The 24,717-nt window shown below is 47.5% G+C and overlaps 1 protein-coding gene across 1 annotated transcript in view; it reads right to left on the reverse strand.

Moving 5' to 3' along the window:
* Window positions 1-24,167: 24,167 nt before the first annotated feature.
* Window positions 24,168-24,717, reverse strand: part of LOC117511449 (SUN domain-containing protein 3-like) — an 8,030-nt gene continuing 7,480 nt past the window's right edge. Inside the window, exons 10-11 of the mRNA XM_034171473.1 lie at window positions 24,431-24,520; window positions 24,168-24,316 (exon numbers count right to left, since the gene is read on the reverse strand). Of these exons, the coding sequence (XP_034027364.1) occupies window positions 24,203-24,316; window positions 24,431-24,520 (204 nt within the window). The 3' untranslated portion in view covers window positions 24,168-24,202. The remainder of the gene's footprint in view (window positions 24,317-24,430; window positions 24,521-24,717) is intronic.

Raw genomic sequence — 24,717 nt, forward strand, 5'->3', positions numbered from 1 at the left:
CAAAACAAAAACAAACGTCAGACAAAGGAGGCTGGCCCGCGGGGAATGTTTTGTCTGCGGCTCTTGTGAGCACATGCAGAGGGACTGCCCTGAACGGTCAAACTACAAACGCCCGTCCTTAGAAACTGGGCTAAGGGTGGGTCATAACACACACGCGGAAAGACCCCGCAGATCGGCACGAATCCCAGTAACAATCCTTTGTGGGGATTTAACCCTTCACGCCCCAGCACTGGTAGACACGGGGTCAGAAGGGAATCTGCTGGACAGCAGATGGGCAAAGGAAGTAGGGCTCCCCCTGGTGGCTCTGCCGGCACCATTGCAGGTGCGAGCACTAGACGGCACCCTGCTTCCATTAATCACACATCAGACACAACCAGTGACTTTGGTTGTGTCTGGGAATCACAGGGAGGAGATAGTGTTCCATGTAACACCGTCTACCTCCCGAGTGATTCTGGGCTTCCCATGGATGGTGAAACACAATCCCCGGATTGATTGGCCGTCCGGGGTTGTCACGCAGTGGAGCGAAACCTGCCACCGGGAGTGTTTAGGATCCTCGGTTCCTCCCGGCACTACGGCTAATGAGGAGGTCAAAGGTCCCCCCAATCTATCGGCGGTGCCGAAGGAGTACCATGATCTTGCTGACGTTTTCAGCAAAGATCTGGCGCTTACTCTTCCCCCGCACCGACCGTATGATTGTGCCATCGATTTGGTCCCGGGCGCTGAGTACCCGTCCAGTAGGCTGTACAACCTCTCACGTCCGGAACGCGAATCAATGGAGACCTACATCTGGGACTCCTTAGCTGCCGGGCTGATCCGGAACTCCACCTCCCCAATGGGTGCTGGTTTCTTTTTTGTGGGCAAAAAAGACGGCGGACTCCGTCCATGCATTGATTACAGAGGGCTGAACGAGATCACGGTTCGCAACCGATACCCGTTACCCCTGTTGGATTCAGTGTTCACGCCCCTGCATGGAGCCCAAATCTTTACGAAATTGGATCTTAGAAACGCGTACCACCTGGTTCGGATCTGGAAGGGAGACGAATGGAAGACGGCATTCAACACCCCGTTAGGTCACTTTGAGTACCTGGTCATGCCGTTCGGCCTCACTAACGCCCCCGCGACGTTCCAAGCTTTGGTAAACGACGTCTTGCGGGACTTCCTGCATCGGTTCGTCTTCGTATATCTGGACGATATACTCATCTTTTCCCCCAGACCCTGAGACCCATGTCCAGCATGTACGTCAGGTCCTACAGCGGTTGTTGGAGAACCGGCTGTTTGTGAAGGGCGAGAAGTGCGAGTTCCACCGCACTTCTTTGTCCTTCCTGGGGTTCATCATCTCCTCCAACTCCGTCGCCCCTGATCCGGCTAAGGTTGCGGCGGTGAGAGAGTGGCCCCAACCAACAAGCCGCAGGAAACTACAGCAGTTCCTCGGCTTTGCAAATTTCTACAGGAGGTTCATTAAGGGCTACAGTCAGGTTGTTAGCCCCCTGACTGCCCTGACCTCCACCAAGGTCCCCTTCGCCTGGTCGGATCGGTGCGAAGCCGCGTTCCAGGAGTTGAAACGCCGGTTCTCGTCTGCACCAGTTCTGGTGCAGCCTGACCCTGATCGCCAGTACATAGTGGAAGTGGACGCCTCTGACTCAGGGATAGGAGCCGTGCTGTCCCAGAGCGTGGAGGCTGATAAGGTTCTCCATCCTTGTGCCTTTTATTCCCGCAGGTTGACCCCGGCTGAACGGAACTATGACGTCGGCAATCGGGAACTGCTCGCGGTGAAGGAGGCTCTAGAAGAGTGGAGACACCCGCTGGAGGGGGCGTCGTTGCCCTTCACGGTTTTCACGGACCATCGGAACCTGGAGTACATCCGGACCGCCAAGCGGCTGAACCCCAGGCAAGCCCGCTGGTCTCTGTTCTTCGGGCGCTTTGACTTCCGGATCACGTATCGCCCCGGGACCAAGAACCAAAAATCAGATGCATTGTCCCGGGTGCACGAAGAAGAAGCCAAAGCGGGGCTGTCGAACCCCACCGAGACCATCATCCCCGAGTCCACTGTCGTGGCCGCCCTTACCTGGGACGTGGAGAAGACCGTCCGGGAGGCCCTGACCAGGAGCCCGGACCCGGGGACTGGCCCCAAGAACAGACTGTACGTCCCACCAGAGGCCAGAGCTGCCGTATTGGACTTCTGTCACGGATCCAAGCTCTCCTGCCATCCCGGAGTGCGCAGGACCGTGGCAGTAGTCCAGCAGCGCTTCTGGTGGGCGTCCCTGGAAACCGACGTCCGGGACTACATCCAGGCCTGTGCCATCTGCGCCAGGGGCAAGACAGACCATCGGAGGACGACGGGCCTCCTCCAACCCCTGCCAGTGCCTCATCGCCCCTGGTCTCACATCGGCCTGGATTTCATCACGGGCCTCCCGCCGTCCCAGGGCAACACCATCGTTCTCACGATAGTGGACCGGTTCTCCAAGGCGGCCCACTTCGTGGCCCTCCCGAAGCTCCCGACGGCCCAGGAGACGGCAGACCTCCTGGTCCACCACGTCATGCGGCTGCATGGGATACCATCGGACATCGTATCAGATCGTGGTCCCCAGTTCTCTTCTCAGGTGTGGAAGAGTTTCTGCAAGGAGCTGGGGGCCACCGTGAGTCTCTCGTCCGTGTACCATCCCCAGACCAACGGCCAGGCAGAGCGGGCCAACCAGGAGTTGGAGCAGGCCCTTCGGTGTGTCACCTCCGCACATCCGGCGGCCTGGAGTCACCATCTGGCCTGGATCGAGTATGCCCACAACAGCCAAGTTTCGTCTGCTACCGGCCTCTCCCCTTTTGAGGTGTGTTTGGGGTACCAGCCCCCATTGTTCCCGCTGGTGGAGGGAGAGGTCGGTGTGCCCTTGGTCCAGGCCCACCTCAGGAAATGCCGCCGGGTGTGGCGGACCGCCCGCTCTGCCCTGTTAAAGGCCCGGACGAGGGCCAAGTCTCATGTGGACCGCCGACGTTCCCCGGCCCCCACATACCAGCCCGGGCAGGAGGTGTGGCTGTCAACAAAGGACATCCCCCTCTGTGTGGACTCTCCCAAGTTAAAGGACAGATACATCGGACCATTCCCTATCCTCAAGATCATCAACCCGGCCACAGTGAAGCTCCGACTCCCGGCTTCACTGCGGATCCACCCTATCTTCCACGTGTCCCGTATCAAGCCACACCACACCTCGCCCCTCTGTGCACCTGGACCCGCGCCGCCTCCTGCCCGGCTCATCGACGGGGAGCCTGCTTGGACGGTACGCAGGCTCCTGGACATCCGTCGTAAGGGCCGGGGGTTCCAATATCTGGTGGACTGGGAGGGGTATGGACCTGAAGAACGCTCCTGGGTGAAGAGGAGCTTCATCCTGGACCCGGCCCTCCTGGCCGATTTCTACAGAAGACACCCGGACAAGCCAGGTGAGGGGGGGGTCCTGTTATGTGGGCCGCTGAAGAGGAGGTACTGCTGGCCCACTACCACCAGAGGGCACCCTGCTTGGAGTGCGGGCTCCAAGCACGAGAGGGCGCCAGACCCAGAGGAAGTGACAGCTGTCACTCATCACACCAGCTGTCACTCGTCTACACCACTACTTAAGCCGGACTACAACTCCACCTCCCCGCCGAGAAATCGACTACCGAGAGGTACGTTCTCTGCTATCTGACACATTGTGTACTAATCCAGTTCTCATTTGCAGCCGTAGTCTTGTGGACGTTGCCTTATCTGGGACTTCGGCGTTTGGCGTGACGACGACGACTGCGCCTTACTCCCTGGACAGATAAGTGGTACACGAGAGCTGCACGAGTGTGTGATTCGGAGGTGGAGGTTCCCCCTCCTCACTGTGTACAAACCGTGGACCACTGAGTGTACGGACTTACACTCATTCATCTTGTCTCTGCTTTTTGCCAGCAGTACCAGGGTCGACAGCCGAAGACAGAGGTCACCTGGGGATTCGGGACTTGGCGGCTCCGGTGTTCTTCAGACCGTTGGTGGTGGAAGCCGTGTGGGACGCGGCCTCTCTCTCGTCGGGGTCTCCTATCTTCGAGCCTGCCCACACGTCACCTGGTGTTAATTGACTTTGCAAATTGTGTGTGTTTCGTTGTGTGTTGTCACAACATTAAATTGTTATCTTTTGGCTTACTCATTGTCCGTTCATTTGCGCCCCCTGTTGTGGGTCCGTGCTACGACACCTTCCCAACAGAAAGCTGTGTAAAAAATTTAATTAATCAAAGGCTCATAAATTTTTAAATTGTTGTAATTAACCCCTTGAATTAAATCTGAAATTCTACACTACAAGCATGTTAGCTTCATTTTCATTTAAACTCCATTCTGGTCATGCACAAACTCTTGTTCAAATAAGGTGATTATTAAAGGGGTCTTTGTTGTGTTGAAGTCAGGTTTAACTACGTTTTATGTTTTCATGCGTTTAAGGTTTAGCGTTAAATATCTCAAAAGTCACACAAATCTGTGTGTTTTCAGACATTCTCCCGCTGTAATTGTCACTGAGGACAGACAAGGCTCATTTTAGACCTCTGTGACATATGTAGCAGAAATAGTCCTCAAAGTGCATTGTGGTGGTTTACAGAGGCAACTGTTGTGAAAGTGACGTGACACGGACCCACAACAGGGGGCGTTAATGAACGGACAATGGATAAGCCAAAAAGTAACAATTTAATGTTGTGACTCGCACAACAACGTACAGACAATAACAATATGGTGGACTGTTAATCATACACCAGGTGACGTGTGGGCAGGCTCGACGATAGAAGACGCCTGGAGAGAGAAGAGCTGGATCCCCACACAGCTTCCACCACCAACGGAGCTGAAGAACACCGGAGCCGCCAAGCCCTGCGCCCCAGGTGGCCGCTGTCTTCAGCAGTCAGACCCGGTACTGCTTGCAGAAAACAGAGACAGTCCAGATGAGTGTGAGTTCGCACACTCAGTAATCCCACAGTCTGTCTTAAGTAAAGGAGGGAAAACCTCCACCTCCAATCACACACACTGTGCAGCTCCTGGTCAACCACTTATCTGAGTTGGGGTGTGAGGCGAAGCCGTCGCTGTCACACCAAACGCCAATCCTCTAGATAAGGAAACACTCCAGGAAAACGGCTGCATATAGAAGTTCAGGTTAAACACACACAGTGTCTGTCAGCAGAGAAAATTACCTGAATGGTAGTTGATTTCTCGGCAAGGAGGTGGAGTTGCAGTCCGGTCTTTGTAGTGGTGATGATGGGTGACAGCTTGTGTTGATTGATGACAGCTGTCACCTCCAGCAAAGCCGACGCCCTCTCGTGCTTGGAGCCCGCACTCCAAGCAGGGCGCCATCTTGTGGTGGTGGGCCAGCAGTACCTCCTCTTCAGCGGCCCACACAACAGGACCCCCCAGGCTTGTCCGGGTGCCGCCGGTAGAAGTCGGCCAGGAGGGCCGGGTCCAGGATGAAGCTCCTCTTGACCCAGGAGCGTTCTTCGGGTCCATACCCCTCCCAGTCCACCAAATACTGGAACCCCCGGCCCTTCCGACGGACGTCCAGGAGCCGGCGCACGGTCCAAGCTGGCTCCCCGTCGATGATCCGGGCAGGAGGCGGCGCCGGTCCGGGGGTACAGAGGGGTGACACGTGGTGAGGTTTGATGTGGGACACATGGAAAACCGGGTGGATCTGCAGTGAAGCTGGCAGCTTCAGCTTCACTGCGGCTGGACTGAGGACCTTGAGGATGGGGAAAGGTCCGATGTATCTGTCCTTCAACTTGTGGGATTCCACTTGCAGGGGAATGTCCTTTGTGGAAAGCCAAACCTCCTGCCCAGGCTGGTACGCAGGGGCCGGGGCACGCCGGCGGTCTGCATGGTTCTTGGCCCTCGTCCGGGCTTTGAGCAGGGCACAGCGGGCGGTACGCCACACCCGACGGCACCTTCTCAGATGGGCCTGGACCGAGGGCACCCCGACCTCTCCCTCCACTAGCGGGAACAATGGGTGCTGGTACCCCAAACACACTTCAAATGGGGAGAGGCCGGTGGCAGACGAGACTTGGCTGTTATGAGCGTACTCGATCCAGGCCAGATGGTCACTCCAGGCCATCGGGTGCGCGGAGGTCACGCAACGGAGGGCCTGCTCCAGTTCCTGGTTTGTCCGCTCTGCCTGCCCGTTCGTCTGGGGGTGGTACCCAGACGAGAGACTGACGGTGGCCCCCAGTTCCCTACAGAAACTCCGCCAGACCTGGGAGGAGAACTGAGGACCACGATCCGAGACAATGTCTGATGGAATCCCATGCAGACGCACGACGTGGTGGACCAGGAGGTCTGCAGTCTCCTGGGCCGTCGGGAGCTTCGGGAGGGCCACGAAGTGGGCCGCCTTGGAGAACCGGTCCACTATCGTTAGGATGGTGGTGTTTCCCTGGGACGGTGGGAGGCCCGTGACAAAGTCCAGGCCGATATGAGACCAGGGGTGACGAGGCACTGGCAGAGGCTGGAGGAGGCCTTGGGCCTTGTGGTGGTCAGCTTTGCCCCTGGCGCAGGTGGTGCAGGCCTGGACATACTCCCGGACGTCGGCTTCCATAAACCGACTTCTTCTGAAACTTCTCTGTTCTCTCACGACGTCCTGGATCAATAGAGCCTGAAATGTGGAGGTTTTAAGCTTGAAACAGGCTGATGACGCTGCCTGAGAGCGCTGCGCGACGTCTCGCACCGTGAAAAGTCCTTAAAGCGACAGTATCACCTCAAAATCTCTCATCAGCTGTTAAAATTTTCACTGAAAACCAGCTTAATTTTTCGAACCATGTCCACTTCGATGTGTCTCACAGGTTTAGAAAAAATTTTGATCAAACAAAGCGCCAGTCTCTCAGCAACTTCTCAGACAAAGGAATTCCGACGAGGGGCTGGACGACTCCTCCCACAAGGAGTGCTCACAGGCGAATGACGTCACCGACAGGCGTGGAAAAACTCACGCATGCGCACGAGGGTGCAAGCATGTCTGACGTAAAAACATATGAATGAAATCCATATAGTTTTTGAAAAAAATAAAAAGGACCTATACTTTACGGACAGCCCTCGTATTTGTATAATATACTTGCCGAGGATGGTACAACAAAGCACAGACTTATTTCCATCACGGTCCCGATGACAAAACAGAAAAACAAACAATAAAGACAAAAAACAAATCAAAAACCAAATGCTTTAAAATGGCTACAAAGCCATCTATATACACAAATTAATGAAAGACAAAATTATTATGACACCTCTCTCTCACACACACATACACACACACACACACACACACACACACACACACACACACACACACACACACACACACACACACACACACACACAACTGTTGTCATGATATTGATATAACAATATGTACCAAAGTTCACTGCACATATTGTCGCTGGTGCTGTAGATTGTATGTCGTAACACACCTGGCACATATTGTCCCTGGTGACAGTGCTACAATGGGGCCATGAACGTTGGCATATATCGTTGTGGCGACAATATGTGCTGTAACATACGGGCCCTGGGTCTTCACTCACCACCACTTGTCAGTTTATCAGTGTGGTACCTGGCTCTGTATGTTTGTTCTGTAAAATCAAGTCCTATTACCTTTTTGTCGTGTCCTAGAATCGTGTTTGAATTTTGGTTGGCTATTTCTGTGGCGGTCATGTGTTCCTCACAACCCAGATCCCTGTGACAATCCTCATATCCTGTGAACTTCTCATCAGAGAAACCTGGGCCCATATTCACATAGAATCTCAGAGTCCTCTCAGAGAGCAAGGAACCTTAAGAGTGATCCAGGAAGTGTCTGAGAACAACTCTGAGCAAGGGGGACAGAAACTTTTATCTTTGTGAAGAGGCAGGTTTGACCCTGTTGCTAGGTATGAGGAAGTCTTCTAACAGCTGTGATTGGTTGTCACAAAAAGGGAAAGAGGAAAAAACAAATGCACCCCTGGTTATGAATGAACAATAGAATCAACCGATCATATAACCTGGACTGTATTAAGACGTCTAATTGTGAAAATAATTTTATGTCATTATGATGAACCTCAGCAAAATTAAATTAATTGTTACACAGCTTCAAAATATCAGGGTGGGCGGGAGCCCATCTACCATGGCGGCTGGACCCGCAATGCAAACTCCCAGACTAGCCTTAAGTGTAGGAGAAAACATGATCTTTATTCCAGGCTCTGGTTTGGTACACATGTCATCAAGCAGCAGAGCAGAGGTACAATCAGGATCAGGCAAAAACGCAGTCATGGTCAGAGGCACTGCGAAAGGTGTCAAGTGGCTAAAGATTCTGCACCAGTGCCCCACAGTTATATGGGGCATCTGCTTGCTTACCGGCCTAATGAGATAGTGGCTATGGATTTTACACTGCTGGAACCGACCCGTAGTGGGATCGAGAATGTTCTTGTCATGACGGATGTATTCACTAAGTACACCATGGCTGTTCCCACTCTGGATCAACAGGCTTCTACTGTCGCCCAAGTGATCACCCGGGAGTGGTTCTATAAGTTTGGGGTGCCAAATCGCATCCATTCAGATCAGGGACGGTGGTTTGAGGGTGCCATTCATGGCCGTATATAGAGGGGGTTCAGGGGTTCAGGGGCCCCCCCGAGAATTCTGCTGATTTTTTTCTGCTGATTTTTTTCTGATCTGGATATCAACGTTATGTATTTTCTTTTCATTGATAATAAGCAACAAGCACTAACTGTTACAGAGCTATTATCACACACCCTCAAGTTTCAATTTCCTCTGCCAGAGTAATCCCTTAAGTGATGAAAGGGGAAACTGCTAGATAAACTTTTCCCATGGGGGTTGAGAATTTTTGCTCCCTGGTCCCTATCCTCCTCTGATGTCAAATAGATTAGTAGGCTTGTAAATACCCATGTAGACACACAGTTACACTTGTCTGGTTTGTAAAAACATGTTTGTATGTATAAGCTGAGAAATAAAGGGAGCTTCTCCTTCCTGTTGCAAATACTGTAAAGGTGCAAATATTCACGTGGGATTTATTATGCAAATTTCACGAGTTAAACAAGGTCGCCAAATTAAATACCACTATTTTAATACATAACGTACATATACGAACATATTCATAATGTAAACACGAATATTAATACCGTTAAATACGAGGCCTGTTAGAAAACTATCCGACCTTTTTATTTTTTGCAAAAACTATATGGATTTGAATCATGTGCGCTTGCATCAGCCAAGCTTGAACCTTCGTGCACATGCGTGAGTTTTTCACGCCTGTCGGTTGCATCATTCGTAACCGACAGGCAGGTATAAAGTTTGCATTAATGTTATCTTGGTTCTTGCTGGGTGGTTCTTATGGCAACTGATCCAATCCCAAGCAAGGACTACAAGGTCTGTCCATAAAGTATCGTACCTTTTTATTATTTTTTTTAAACTATATGGATTTGATTCATATGTTTTCACGTCAGACAAGCTTGAACCCTTGTGCGCATGCGTGAGTTTTTCCACGCCTGTCGGTGACGTCGTTCGTCTGTGAGCACGCCTTGTGGAAGGAGTGGTCCCGCCCCGTCGTCGGATTTTCATTGTCTGGAAATGGCGGAATGATTTGGGGGTTTTTTTCCATCAGAATTTTTTCAGAAGCTGTTAGAGACTGGCACCTGGAAACTATTCGAAAAATTTATCTGGCTTTCGGTGAAAATTTTACGGGCTTCACAAAGAATAAGGTCTGTTAGTACAGCTTTAAGGACCCCTTTAAGGACGCTCAGCGCGCCGCGCTCCAAGCTGCGACGACGCGGCACAAGCCACCGGACCATTTCTGAGCTGATGGCTCTGTGGATACGAGACCGTCGTGTGCTCTTTCTCTGGTTATCACAAGAGCTGGACATCAGCCATTTTCCGACAGATTTCACTTTTAACAAGAGATTGTGTCATGGAAAGCCGCGCGGAGGCTTCGCGCGTCACGACCGATTCGCTTTGGAAGCGAGACAAAGGAACACCTCCGTTTCGGCGTGTCAGAGGACAAGTTTGGACATGTCTATCTCGGCTTTCAATGCTTACCAGTCCAGTAAGTATCAGTGAAATTTACAGAATTTACAGAACAAACATACAGAGCCAGGTACCACACTGATAAACTGACAAAGTGGTGGTGAGTGAAGACCCAGGGCCTGTATGTTACAGCACATATTGTCGCCACAACGATATATGCCAAAGTTCATGGCCCCATTGTAGCACTGTCACCAGGGACAATATGTGCAGTGAACTTTGGTACATATTGTTATATCAATATCATGACAACAGTTGTGTGTGTGTATGTGTGTGTGTGTGTGTGTGTGTGTGTGTGTGTGTGTGTGTGTGTGTGTGTGTGTGTGTGTGTGTGTGTGTGTGTGTGTGTGTGTGTGTGTGTGTGTGTGTGTGTGTGAGAGAGAGGTGTCATAATAATTTTGTCTTTCATTAATTTGTGTATATAGATGGCTTTGTAGCCATTTTAAAGCATTTGGTTTTTGCTTTGTTTTTTGTCTTTATTGTTTGTTTTTCTGTTTTGTCATCGGGACCGTGATGGAAATAAGTCTGTGCTTTGTTGTACCATCCTCGGCAAGTATATTATACAAATATGTATATATTAGTATATTATACAAATAATGAATGTTTATGAGTTCAATGGTACGAATATTTCATGAGGTGAAAGCTGGAACATACCATTCAACGAGGCGGCTCGTTGAATGGTATGTTATACTCGTGCACGAGTATGCGTGCACGAGTATGTGCACGCATGTGCATGTGTGATTTTCCTACTGTTGATCTGGGACTAACAGAAGGATATTTTTGGGGGGGTGCATTTTACAGCAAGTCAGACTGCAATGAAATGCACCACCTCCTATCTCCCCCTGGAAGGCATCACATTGATGAAGGTTTTCATATAATGGCTTAATTACTTATTTTAATATTGTATTTCTTGTGTTTAAAGTGGCGTTATACTTACAAGACAGTTTAACTTTATACAATTAGTTCACCGAGGCCTTGAGATGAACCCCATCCTGACCAGGTCCGCATAATCACGGGTACACCGAAATTAAAAGTCCATAACTGTTTTATTATATGGTAAACAAGAAAATTGGGAGTTTGTCAAACATACTAAAACTGAAAAATCAATCTCAAGTTTCAGCTCTTTATTATTGCTGTCATACTGCACCAACAGGTCCAAAATACTTCATAAGCACAATCTCTAAAGCCCCTTTCACACCGGGGCTGCTCCCAGTTGCTTCCTGTGGCGTCATGACGACGCAGGGATTTCTGCGTCAGGTGCGCGCAGCAGGGGGCAGAGAGAAGGTGAGAACGCAGCCTGCAGGTTCTCTGCACAGAGGAATAGAGTGCAGTTTGGCTGTGCACTCTGATTTCTCTTCTTGTGCTGAGCTGCAGGTCTGTGCTCTGAGTTCTGTTAGTTTATCTATCCTACTTTGACCGCGAGATGCGCGTGCGAGATGCGCGTGCGAGATGCGCGTGCGAGGTGCGCGTGCGAGATGCGCGTGCGAGATGCGCGTGCGAGGTGCGCGTGCGAGATGCGCGTGCGAAGGAACCGTCTGTGAGTGGAGATGTCTGGAGTTATACTTGATGTGGACATGTCCTGTCAATCAGTCTGTGAGTAGGACTTTTATGGACTGTATTTAAATACATTTGTGAGAGAAGACAGAGGAGCTGCTGCAGCCAGCAGAGTTTGTTTTCTGTGCCCTTAGTTTTTACTGCATTGTGTACACGTCATGACGACGCACAACGCAATTCGAAGCGGGCCAAAGGAGGTGTTGTATCGCGTTACCTGATTGGTCGTTATCGATAGAAGGCGTCGCTCTTATCCTTCTGTTAGTCCCAGCGTGAAATGCTTTTAAGAGTACATTTATAGCACATATACTGACAGATACAACAAATTTCATCAATGTGGCACCTTCCAGGGGGATACGAGGGGGTGCATTTCATGGCAGATTGGCTTGCTGTAAAATACACCCCCCCAAAAAATATCCTACATGACACCTACTTTTTATGTTTTATGTACTTTAAGGATGCTAAAATCCATGGTCAATTTGACTAAGGAGGCCAAAGACACAGAAAAAATAATAATAATAAAAATGATGACATTTAAAATGAGGCTTATCTTCATAATTAACTGGTTTATTTGATGGAGAAAAAGAATCACATTTGATTTCATTGACATGAGAATGCTGGTAACATTTCAGTTTAGATTTTCTTTTGACCCACAGATGAAGACCAAAAACTAGGAAGAAAAAAAGGAAAAACACTACAGTGTCACATTTCTGTCAAACCTAAAACTTTATTTACACTCAACAAAAATATAAACGCAACACTTTTGGTTTTACTCCCATTTTGTATGAGATGAACTCAAAGATCTAAAACTTTTTCCACATACACAATATGACCATTTCCCTCAAATATTGTTCACAAACCAGTCTAAATCTGTGATAGTGAGCACTTCTCCTTTGCTGAGATAATCCATCCCACCTCACAGGTGTGCCATATCAAGATGCTGATTAGACACCATGATTAGTGCACAGGTGTGCCTTAGACTGCCCACAATAAAGGCCGCCTCGTTGAATGGTATGTTCCAGCTTTCACCTCATGAAATATTCGTACCATTGAACTCATAAACATTCATTATTTGTATAATATACTAATATATACATATTTGTATAATATACTTGCCGAGGATGGTACAACAAAGCACAGACTTATTTCCATCACGGTCCCGATGACAAAACAGAAAAACAAACAATAAAGACAAAAAACAAAGCAAAAACCAAATGCTTTAAAATGGCTACAAAGCCATCTATATACACAAATTAATGAAAGACAAAATTATTATGACACCTCTCTCTCACACACACACACACACACACACACACACACACACACACACACACACACACACACACACACACACACATACACACACAACTGTTGTCATGTTGTCTGTTGGGACTGTTTACACAGAGACTGCTACCTGCTGCTTTGGACTTGAATTAACAGTCTTTTTCAAGACTTTTTTACCTTTTTACTTTTTTTTTTTTACTTTTTTACTGTGCTCCAACGCCTAAGGAAGACCTCTAACGGTCGAAACATCGCGACGGAGCACTTTTATCAGCTAACTTTCATCAGCGTTGGCAAGCTAACTAGCTTGCTAACGCTTTCGTTTTTATTTTTTTTTATTTTGTTTTATTTTTTTCTCTTTTAGCACTGTTGTCGTGCGTTGTCTGTGCTGCTCCACAGCGTGTTTGGTTGATTTTTGTTTTGTTTTAGCACTGTTGTCGTGCGTTCGCTGTTGTTGTGCGTTGCCTGTGCTGCTTCATGGCTTGTTTGGTGCCTTGATTGGGGCACTCCTTCTGCTGAATCACCTTTAAATTATTTACACATTATTCACTTCGTGTGTTTTTTGGAATCCGCTAGGTTGCGTAGCTACTAGCTCTTAGCCGATTTAGCATGGCGGCTTCTCCTGTCTCACCCGCACTTTTCTGCTCTGGGTGTGAAATGTTTAGTTATTCCTCGGCCTCCTTTAGCAGTAACAGTACTTGTAATAAGTGTAGCTTATTCGTAGCTTTGGAGGCCAGGCTGGGCGAATTGGAGACTCGGCTCCGCACCGTGGAAAATTCTACAGCTAGCCAGGCCCCTGTAGTCGGTGCGGACCAAGGTAGCTTAGCCGCCGCTAGTTCCCCCCTGGCAGATCCCGGGCAGTCGGGAAAGCAGGCTGACTGGGTGACTGTGAGGAGGAAGCGTAGCCCTAAACAGAAGCCCCGTGTACACCGTCAACCCGTTCACATCTCTAACCGTTTTTCCCCACTCGACGATACACTCGCCGAGGATCAAACTCTGGTTATTGGCGACTCTGTTTTGAGAAATGTGAAGTTAGCGACACCAGCAACCATTGTCAATTGTCTTCCGGGGGCCAGAGCAGGCGACATCGAAGGACATTTGAAATTGCTGGCTAAGGCTAAGCGTAAATTTGGTAAGATTGTAATTCACGTCGGCAGTAATGACACTCGGTTACGCCAATCGGAGGTCACTAAAATTAACATTAAATCGGTGTGTAACTTTGCAAAAACAATGTCGGACTCTGTTGTTTTCTCTGGGCCCCTCCCCAATCGGACCGGGAGTGACATGTTTAGCCGCATGTTCTCCTTTAATTGCTGGCTGTCTGAGTGGTGTCCAAAAAATGAGGTGGGCTTCATTGATAATTGGCAAAGCTTCTGGGGAAAACCTGGTCTTGTTAGGAGAGACGGCATCCATCCCACTTTAGATGGAGCAGCTCTCATTTCTAGAAATCTGGCCAATTTTCTTGGATCCTCCAAACTGTGACTATCCAGCGTTGGGACCAGGAGGCAGAGCTGTGGTCTTATACACCTCTCTGCAGCTTCTCTCCCCCTGCCATCCCCTCGTTGCCCCGTCCCCGTGGAGACGGTGCCTGCTCCCAGACCACCAATAACCAGCAAAAATCTATTTAAGCATAAAAATTCAAAAAGAAAAAATAATATAGCACCTTCAATTGCACCACAGACTAAAACAGTTAAATGTGGTCTATTAAACATTAGGTCTCTCTCTTGTAAGTCCCTGTTGGTAAATGATTTAATAATTGATCAACGTATTGATTTATTCTGCCTAACAGAAACCTGGTTACAGCAGGATGAATATGTTAGTTTAAATGAGTCAACACCCCCGAGTCACACTAACTGTCAGAATGCTCGTAGCACGGGCCGTGGCGGAGGATTAGCAGCAATCTTCCATTCCAGCTTATTAATTAATCAAAAACCTAGACAGAGCTTTAATTCATTTGAAAGCTTGTCTCTTAGTCTTGTCCATCCAAATTGGAAGTCCCAAAAACCAGTTTTATTTGTTATTATCTATCGTCCACCTGGTCGTTACTGTGAGTTTCTCTGTGAATTTTCAGACTTTTTGTCTGACTTAGTGCTTAGCTCAGATAAGATAATTATAGTGGGCGATTTTAATATCCACACAGATGCTGAGAATGACAGCCTCAACACTGCATTTAATCTATTATTAGACTCTATCTGCTTTGCTCAAAACGTAAATGAGTCCACCCACCACTTTAATCATATCTTAGATCTTGTTCTGACTTATGGTATGGAAATAGAAGACTTAACAGTATTCCCTGAAAACTCCCTTCTGTCTGATCATTTTTTAATAACATTTACATTTACCCTGATGGACTACCCAGCAGTGGGGAATAAGTTTCATTACACTAGAAGTCTTTCAGAAAGCGCTGTAACTAGGTTTAAGGATATGATTCCTTCGTTATGTTCTCTAATGTCATATACCAACACAGAGCAGCGTAGCTACCTAAACTCTGTAAGGGAGATAGAGTATCTCGTCAATAGTTTTACATCCTCTTTGAAGACAACTTTGGATGCTGTAGCTCCTCTGAAAAAGAGAGCTTTAAATCAGAAGTGTCTGACTCCGTGGTATAACTCACAAACTCGTAGCTTAAAGCAGATAACCCGTAAGTTGGAGAGGAAATGGCGTCTCACTAATTTAGAAGATCTTCACTTAGCCTGGAAAAAGAGTTTGTTGCTCTATAAAAAAAGCCCTCCGTAAAGCTAGGACATCTTTCTACTCATCACTAATTGAAGAAAATAAGAATAACCTCAGGTTTCTTTTCAGCACTGTAGCTAAGCTGACAAAGAGTCAGAGCTCTATTGAGCTGAGTATTCCATTAACTTTAACTAGTAATGACTTCATGACTTTCTTTGCTAACAAAATTTTGACTAGTAGAGAAAAAATTACTCATAACCATCCCAAAGATGTATCGTTATCTTTGGCTGCTTTCAGTGATGCCGGTATTTGGTTAGACTCTTTCTCTCCGGTTGTTCTGTCTGAGTTATTTTCATTGGTTGCTTCGTCCAAACCATCGGCATGTTTATTGGACCCCATTCCTGCCAGGCTGCTCAAGGAAGTCCTACCATTATTTAATGCTTCAATCTTAAATATGATCAATCTATCTTTGTTAGTTGGTTATGTACCACAGGCCTTTAAGGTGGCAGTAATTAAACCATTACTTAAAAAGCCATCACTTGACCCAGCTATCTTAGCTAATTATAGGCCAATTTCCAACCTTCCTTTTCTCTCAAAGATTCTTGAGAGGGTAGTTGTAAAACAGCTAACTGATCACCTGCAGAGGAATGGTCTATTTGAAGAGTTTCAGTCAGGTTTTAGAATTCATCATAGTACAGAAACAGCATTAGTGAAGGTTACAAATGATCTTCTTATGGCTTCGGACAGTGGACTTATCTCTGTGCTTGTTCTGTTGGACCTCAGTGCTGCTTTTGATACTGTTGATCATAAAATTTTATTACAGAGATTAGAGCATGTCATAGGTATTAAAGGCACTGCGCTGCGGTGGTTTGAATCATATTTGTCTAATAGATTACAGTTTGTTCATGTAAATGGGGAATCTTCTTCACGGACTAAAGTTAATTATGGAGTTCCACAAAGTTCTGTGCTAGGACCAATTTTATTCACTTTATACATGCTTCCCTTAGGCAGTATTATTAGACGGTATTGCTTAAATTTTCATTGTTACGCAGATGATACCCAGCTTTATCTATCTATGAAGCCAGAGGATACACACCAATTAGCTAAACTGCAGGATTGTCTTACAGACATAAAGACATGGATGACCTCTAATTTCCTGCTTTTAAACTCAGATAAAACTGAAGTTATTGTACTTGGCCCCACAAATCTTAGAAGCATGGTGTCTAACCAGATCGTTACTCTGGATGGCATTTCCCTGATCTCTAGTAATACTGTGAGAAATCTTGGAGTCATTTTTGATCAGGATATGTAATTCAAAGCGCATATTAAACAAATATGTAGGACTGCCTTTTTGCATTTACGCAATCTCTAAAATCAGAAAGGTCTTGTCTCAGAGTGATGCTGAAAAACTAATTCATGCATTTATTTCCTCTAGGCTGGACTATTGTAATTCATTATTATCAGGTTGTCCTAAAAGTTCCCTAAAAAGCCTTCAGTTGGTTCAGAATGCTGCAGCTAGAGTACTGACGGGGACTAGCAGGAGAGAGCATATCTCACCCGTGTTGGCCTCTCTTCATTGGCTTCCTGTTAATTCTAGAATAGAATTTAAAATTCTTCTTCTTACTTATAAGGTTTTGAATAATCAGGTCCCATCTTATCTTAGGGACCTCATAGTACCATATTACCCCATTAGAGCGCTTCGCTCTCAGACTGCGGGCTTACTTGTAGTTCCTAGGGTTTGTAAGAGTAGAATGGGAGGCAGACCCTTCAGCTTTCAGGCTCCTCTCCTGTGGAACCAGCTCCCAATTCAGATCAGGGAGACAGATACCCTCTCTACTTTTAAGATTAGGCTTAAAACTTTCCTTTTCGCTAAGGCTTATAGTTAGGGCTGGATCGGGTGACCCTGGACCATCCCTTGGTTATGCTGCTTTAGACGTAGATTGTGGGGGGGGTTCCCATGATGCACTGTTTCTTTCTCTTTTTGCTCCGTATGCATCACTCTGCATTTAATCATTAGTGATCGATCTCTGCCCCCCTTCACGGCATGTCTTTTTCCTGGTTTTTTCCCTCAGCCCCAACCAGTCTCAGCAGAAGACTGCCCCTCCCTGAGCCTGGTTCTGCTGGAGGTTTCTTCCTGTTAAAAGGGAGTTTTTCCTTCCCACTGTTGCCAAGTGCTTGCTCATAGGGGGTCGTTTTGACCGTTGGGGTTTTTTATAATTATTGTATGGCCTTGCCTTACAATATGGAGCGCCTTGGGGCAACTGTTTGTTGTGATTTGGCGCTATATAAGAAAAAAGTTGATTGATTGATTGATGATATTGATATAACAATATGTACCAAAGTTCACTGCACATATTGTCGCTGGTGCTGTAGATTGTATGTCGTAACACACCTGGCACATATTGTCCCTGGTGACAGTGCTACAATGGGGCCATGAACTTTGGCATATATCGTTGTGGCGACAATATGTGCTGTAACATACAGGCCCTGGGTCTTCACTCACCACCACTTTGTCAGTTTATCAGTGTGGTACCTGGCTCTGTATGTTTGTTCTGTAAATTCTGTAAATTTCACTGATACTTACTGGACTGGTAAGCATTGAAAGCCGAGATAGACATGTCCAAACTTGTCCTCTGACACGCCGAAACGGAGGTGTTCCTTTGTGTCGCTTCCAAAGCGAATCGGTCGGAAAATGGCTGATGTCCAGCTCTTGTGATAACCAGAGAAAGAGCACACGACGGTCTCGTATCCACAGAGCCATCAGCTCAGAAATGGTCCGGTGGCTTGTGCCGCGTCGTCGCAGCTTGGAGCGCGGCGCGCTGAGCGTCCTTAAAGGGGTCCTTAAAGCTGTACTAACAGACCTTATTCTTTGTGAAGCCCGTAAAATTTTCACCGAAAGCCAGATAAATTTTTCGAATAGTTTCCAGGTGCCAGTCTCTAACAGCTTCTGAAAAAATTCTGATGGAAAAAAAACCCCAAATCATTCCGCCATTTCCAGACAATGAAAATCCGACGACGGGGCGGGACCACTCCTTCCACAAGGCGTGCTCACAGGCGAACGACGTCACCGACAGGCGTGGAAAAACTCACGCATGCGCACAAGGGTTCAAGCTTGTCTGACGTGAAAACATATGAATCAAATCCATATAGTTTAAAAAAATAATAAAAAGGTACGATACTTTATGGACAGACCTTGTAGTCCTTGCTTGGGATTGGATCAGTTGCCATAAGAACCACCCAGCAAGAACCAAGATAACATTAATGCAAACTTTATACCTGCCTGTCGGTTACGAATGATGCAACCGACAGGCGTGAAAAACTCACGCATGCGCACGAAGGTTCAAGCTTGGCTGATGCAAGCGCACATGATTCAAATCCATATAGTTTTTGCAAAAAATAAAAAGGTCGGATAGTTTTCTAACAGGCCTCGTATTTAACGGTATTAATATTCGTGTTTACATTATGAATATGTTCGTATATGTACGTTATGTATTAAAATAGTGGTATTTAATTTGGCGACCTTGTTTAACTCGTGAAATTTGCATAATAAATCCCACGTGAATATTTGCACCTTTACAGTATTTGCAACAGGAAGGAGAAGCTCCCTTTATTTCTCAGCTTATACATACAAACATGTTTTTACAAACCAGACAAGTGTAACTGTGTGTCTACATGGGTATTTACAAGCCTACTAATCTATTTGACATCAGAGGAGGATAGGGACCAGGGAGCAAAAATTCTCAACCCCCATGGGAAAAGTTTATCTAGCAGTTTCCCCTTTCATCACTTAAGGGATTACTCTGGCAGAGGAAATTGAAACTTGAGGGTGTGTGATAATAGCTCTGTAACAGTTAGTGCTTGTTGCTTATTATCAATGAAAAGAAAATACATAACGTTGATATCCAGATCAGAAAAAAATCAGCAGAAAAAAATCAGCAGAATTCTCGGGGGGGCCCCTGAACCCCCTCTATATACGGGCATGAATGGCACCCTCAAACCACCGTCCCTGATCTGAATGGATGCGATTTGGCACCCCAAACTTATAGAACCACTCCCGGGTGATCACTTGGGCGACAGTAGAAGCCTGTTGATCCAGAGTGGGAACAGCCATGGTGTACTTAGTGAATACATCCGTCATGACAAGAACATTCTCGATCCCACTACGGGTCGGTTCCAGCAGTGTAAAATCCATAGCCACTATCTCATTAGGCCGGTAAGCAAGCAGATGCCCCATATAACTGTGGGGCACTGGTGCAGAATCTTTAGCCACTTGACACCTTTCGCAGTGCCTCTGACCATGACTGCGTTTTTGCCTGATCCTGATTGTACCTCTGCTCTGCTGCTTGATGACATGTGTACCAAACCAGAGCCTGGAATAAAGGTTCCTTGCTCTCTGAGAGGACTCTGAGATTCTATGTGAATATGGGCCCAGGTTTCTCTGATGAGAAGTTCACAGGATATGAGGATTGTCACAGGGATCTGGGTTGTGAGGAACACATGACCGCCACAGAAATAGCCAACCAAAATTCAAACACGATTCTAGGACACGACAAAAAGGTAATAGGACTTGATTTTACAGAACAAACATACAGAGCCAGGTACCACACTGATAAACTGACAAAGTGGTGGTGAGTGAAGACCCAGGGCCCGTATGTTACAGCACATATTGTCGCCACAACGATATATGCCAACGTTCATGGCCCCATTGTAGCACTGTCACCAGGGACAATATGTGCCAGGTGTGTTACGACATACAATCTACAGCACCAGCGACAATATGTGCAGTGAACTTTGGTACATATTGTTATATCAATATCATGACAACAGTTGTGTGTGTGTGTGTGTGTGTGTGTGTGTGTGTGTGTGTGTGTGTGTGTGTGTGTGTGTGTGTGTGTGTGTGTGTGTGTGTGTGTGTGTGTGTGTGTGTGTGTATGTGTGTGTGAGAGAGAGGTGTCATAATAATTTTGTCTTTCATTAATTTGTGTATATAGATGGCTTTGTAGCCATTTTAAAGCATTTGGTTTTTGCTTTGTTTTTTGTCTTTATTGTTTGTTTTTCTGTTTTGTCATCGGGACCGTGATGGAAATAAGTCTGTGCTTTGTTGTACCATCCTCGGCAAGTATATTATACAAATACGAGGGCTGTCCGTAAAGTATAGGTCCTTTTTATTTTTTTCAAAAACTATATGGATTTCATTCATATGTTTTTACGTCAGACATGCTTGAACCCTCGTGCGCATGCGTGAGTTTTTCCACGCCTGTCGGTGACGTCATTCGCCTGTGAGCACTCCTTGTGGGAGGAGTCGTCCAGCCCCTCGTCGGAATTCCTTTGTCTGAGAAGTTGCTGAGAGACTGGCGCTTTGTTTGATCAAAATTTTTTCTAAACCTGTGAGACACATCGAAGTGGACATGGTTCGAAAAATTAAGCTGGTTTTCAGTGAAAATTTTAACAGCTGATGAGAGATTTTGAGGTGATACTGTCGCTTTAAGGACTTTTCACGGTGCGAGACGTCGCGCAGCGCTCTCAGGCAGCGTCATCAGCCTGTTTCAAGCTTAAAACCTCCACATTTCAGGCTCTATTGATCCAGGACGTCGTGAGAGAACAGAGAAGTTTCAGAAGAAGTCGGTTTATGGAAGCCGACGTCCGGGAGTATGTCCAGGCCTGCACCACCTGCGCCAGGGGCAAAGCTGACCACCACAAGGCCCAAGGCCTCCTCCAGCCTCTGCCAGTGCCTCGTCACCCCTGGTCTCATATCGGCCTGGACTTTGTCACGGGCCTCCCACCGTCCCAGGGAAACACCACCATCCTAACGATAGTGGACCGGTTCTCCAAGGCGGCCCACTTCGTGGCCCTCCCGAAGCTCCCGACGGCCCAGGAGACTGCAGACCTCCTGGTCCACCACGTCGTGCGTCTGCATGGGATTCCATCAGACACTGTCTCGGATCGTGGTCCTCAGTTCTCCTTCCAGGTCTGGCGGAGTTTCTGTAGGGAACTGGGGGCCACCGTCAGTCTCTCGTCTGGGTACCACCCCCAGACAAACGGGCAGGCAGAGCGGACAAACCAGGAACTGGAGCAGGCCCTCCGTTGCGTGACCTCCGCACACCCGATGGCCTGGAGTGACCATCTGGCCTGGATCGAGTACACTCATAACAGCCAAGTCTCGTCTGCCACTGGCCTCTCCCCATTTGAAGTGTGTTTGGGGTACCAGCCCCCATTGTTCCCGCTAGTGGAGGGAGAGGTCGGGGTGCCCTCGGTCCAGGCCCATCTGAGAAGGTGCCGTCGGGTGTGGCATACCGCCCGCTCTGCCCTGCTCAAAGCCCGGACGAGGGCCAAGAACCATGCAGACCGCCGGCGTGCCCCGGCCCCTGCATACCAGCCTGGGCAGGAGGTTTGGCTTTCCACAAAGGACATTCCCCTGCAAGTGGAATCCCACAAGTTGAAGGACAGATACATTGGACCTTTCCCCATCCTCAAGGTCCTCAGTCCAGCCGCAGTGAAGCTGAAGCTGCCAGCTTCACTGCAGATCCACCCGGTTTTCCATGTGTCCCACATCAAACCTCACCACGTGTCACCCCTCTGTACCCCCGGACCGGCGCCGCCTCCTGCCCGGATCATCGACGGGGAGCCAGCTTGGACCGTGCGCCGGCTCCTGGACGTCCGTCGGAAGGGCCGGGGGTTCCAGTATTTGGTGGACTGGGAGGGGTATGGACCCGAAGAACGCTCCTGGGTCAAGAGGAGCTTCATCCTGGACCCGGCCCTCCTGGCCGACTTCTACCGGCGGCACCCGGACAAGCCTCGTCGGGCGCCAGGAGGCGCCCGTTGAGGGGGGGTCCTGTTGTGTGGGCCGCTGAAGAGGAGGTACTGCTGGCCCACCACCACAAGATGGCGCCCTGCTTGGAGTGCGGGCTCCAAGCACGAGAGGGCGTCGGCTTTGCTGGAGGTGACAGCTGTCATCAATCAACACAAGCTGTCACCCATCATCACCACTACAAAGACCGGACTGCAACTCCACTTCCTTGCCGAGAAATCAACTACCATTCAGGTAATTTTCTCTGCTGACAGACACTGTGTGTGTTTAACCTGAACTTCTATTTGCAGCCGTTTTCCTGGAGTGTTTCCTTATCTGGAGGATTGGCGTTTGGTGTGACAGCGACGGCTTCGCCTCACACCCCAACTCAGATAAGTGGTTGACCAGGAGCTGCACGAGTGTGTGTGATTGGAGGTGGAGGTTTTCCCTCCTTTACTTAAGACAGACTGTGGGATTACTGAGTGTGCGAACTCACACTCATCTGGACTGTCTCTGTTTTCTGCCAGCAGTACCGGGTCTGACTGCTGAAGACAGCGGCCACCTGGGGCGCAGGGCTTGGCGGCTCCGGTGTTCTTCAGCTCCGTTGGTGGTGGAAGCTGTGTGGGGATCCAGCTCTTCTCTCTCCAGGCGTCTTCTATCGTCGAGCCTGCCCACACGTCACCTGGTGTATGATTAACAGTCCACCATATTGTTATTGTCTGTACGTTGTTGTGCGATTCACAACATTAAATTGTTACTTTTTGGCTTATCCATTGTCCGTTCATTAACGCCCCCTGTTGTGGGTCCGTGTCACGTCACTTTCACAACAGTTGCCTCTGTAAACCACCACAATGCACTTTGAGGACTATTTCTGTTACATATGTCACAGAGGTCTAAAATGAGCCTTGTCTGTCCTCAGTGACGATTACAGCGGGAGAATGTCTGAAAACACACAGATTTGTGTGACTTTTGAGATATTTAACACTAAACCTTAAACGCATGAAAACATAAAACGTAGTTAAACCTGACTTCAACACAACAAAGACCCCTTTAATAATCACCTTATTTGAACAAGAGTTTGTGCATGACCAGAATGGAGTTTAAATGAAAATGAAGCTAACATGCTTGTAGTGTAGAATTTCAGATTTAATTCAAGGGGTTAATTACAACAATTTAAAAATTTATGAGCCTTTGATTAATTACATTTTTTACACAGCTTTCATTTTCATAGCTTATAAGTATTTTGACGTTTTATTTATTTATTTATTTTAAATTACTGCCAGTTTTCTTTTAAAGTCAGGGGATGGACACATGTACATTTCTAAGTCACTAATTATGTGTGATACCCATCAAACTGGTAAATCTGTTGAACAGAGACCAGTGAGGGAAGCCATCAAGAACCCATGATGACTCTAAAAGAGTTACAGGCTTTTGTGGCTGTTTGAGAAACTATATTGTGCAACTTTTGTGTGTTGCGTCACTTGTCCAGCTTTACAGAGTGGGGCAGAGAAGGATTGTAAATATTACAGAGTATTTTTGTTATTAAATGTTACTTATTCGTAAACCGCCTCAAAATTGTTCCAAATCCAGTCAAGGAAAACTTTTACATGGTGGCTTTTCATCTGACACCAGAGTCACTTTTTTCTACGTTTTTTTTTTTTTTAAACTGATGAAGACACAGATGGGATTTGTATCAGCAGCTCTTCAGTTACTGGAACCTGTTTTATTTCTTCATATGAGTCCAGAGGAGTTTGTCAGAAAGGCTCCAGTTTTGCCAAGAAGGAGTTAAACTTCTGTTTAAAGTGGCTGAAATAAAGAACAAGTTTTTCTTCATTTAAATCAATTTATTATTTACAGGATTTAAAACAAACAAACAAACAAATTTAATTCAAACATCATGTGACGTCCATCGTTCCGTGCACACGGAATCTGTACACGCACGTGTACTCTGCGTGACCCCAGTTGCTGAGCACACGTAAGGACACGTAGCGATGGACCTCGCTGGGTTTCTGCAGGTGGAGAGAAGAACAGAGGAGCAGAGAAAAGTGCTGTTAGGATGTGTGCAGTTCAAATATCTAGACAACAAAGTGCAACCAGATCTTTAGATGTTTCTTCAAACTTACAGGCAGCTCAAACGTCTGTGTCGGGTCTCCGTCCTGGTCGTACGTGAACTTGCCCAGCAGAGTCCCGTCGTCGTCCTTGTCCTCCATCCCCTGAGAAAGACGGAGCGGAACATGTTAGAAATAAAACTTGTGGGACCGACCAGAAACGCAGAAACAACGTGTGGAACAGAGACCTCTGCAGCTAACCCTCATGCTAATTAGCACAACAACAAGAGCTTAAAAAAGCAGAATTCCATGTGATTTTAATGGAATGATTATCTGCAAGTTTATAATGAATCACTTTTTTT

The sequence above is a fragment of the Thalassophryne amazonica genome, chromosome 6, assembly GCF_902500255.1.
Source record: "Thalassophryne amazonica chromosome 6, fThaAma1.1, whole genome shotgun sequence".
Taxonomy (NCBI): Eukaryota; Metazoa; Chordata; class Actinopteri; order Batrachoidiformes; family Batrachoididae; genus Thalassophryne; species Thalassophryne amazonica.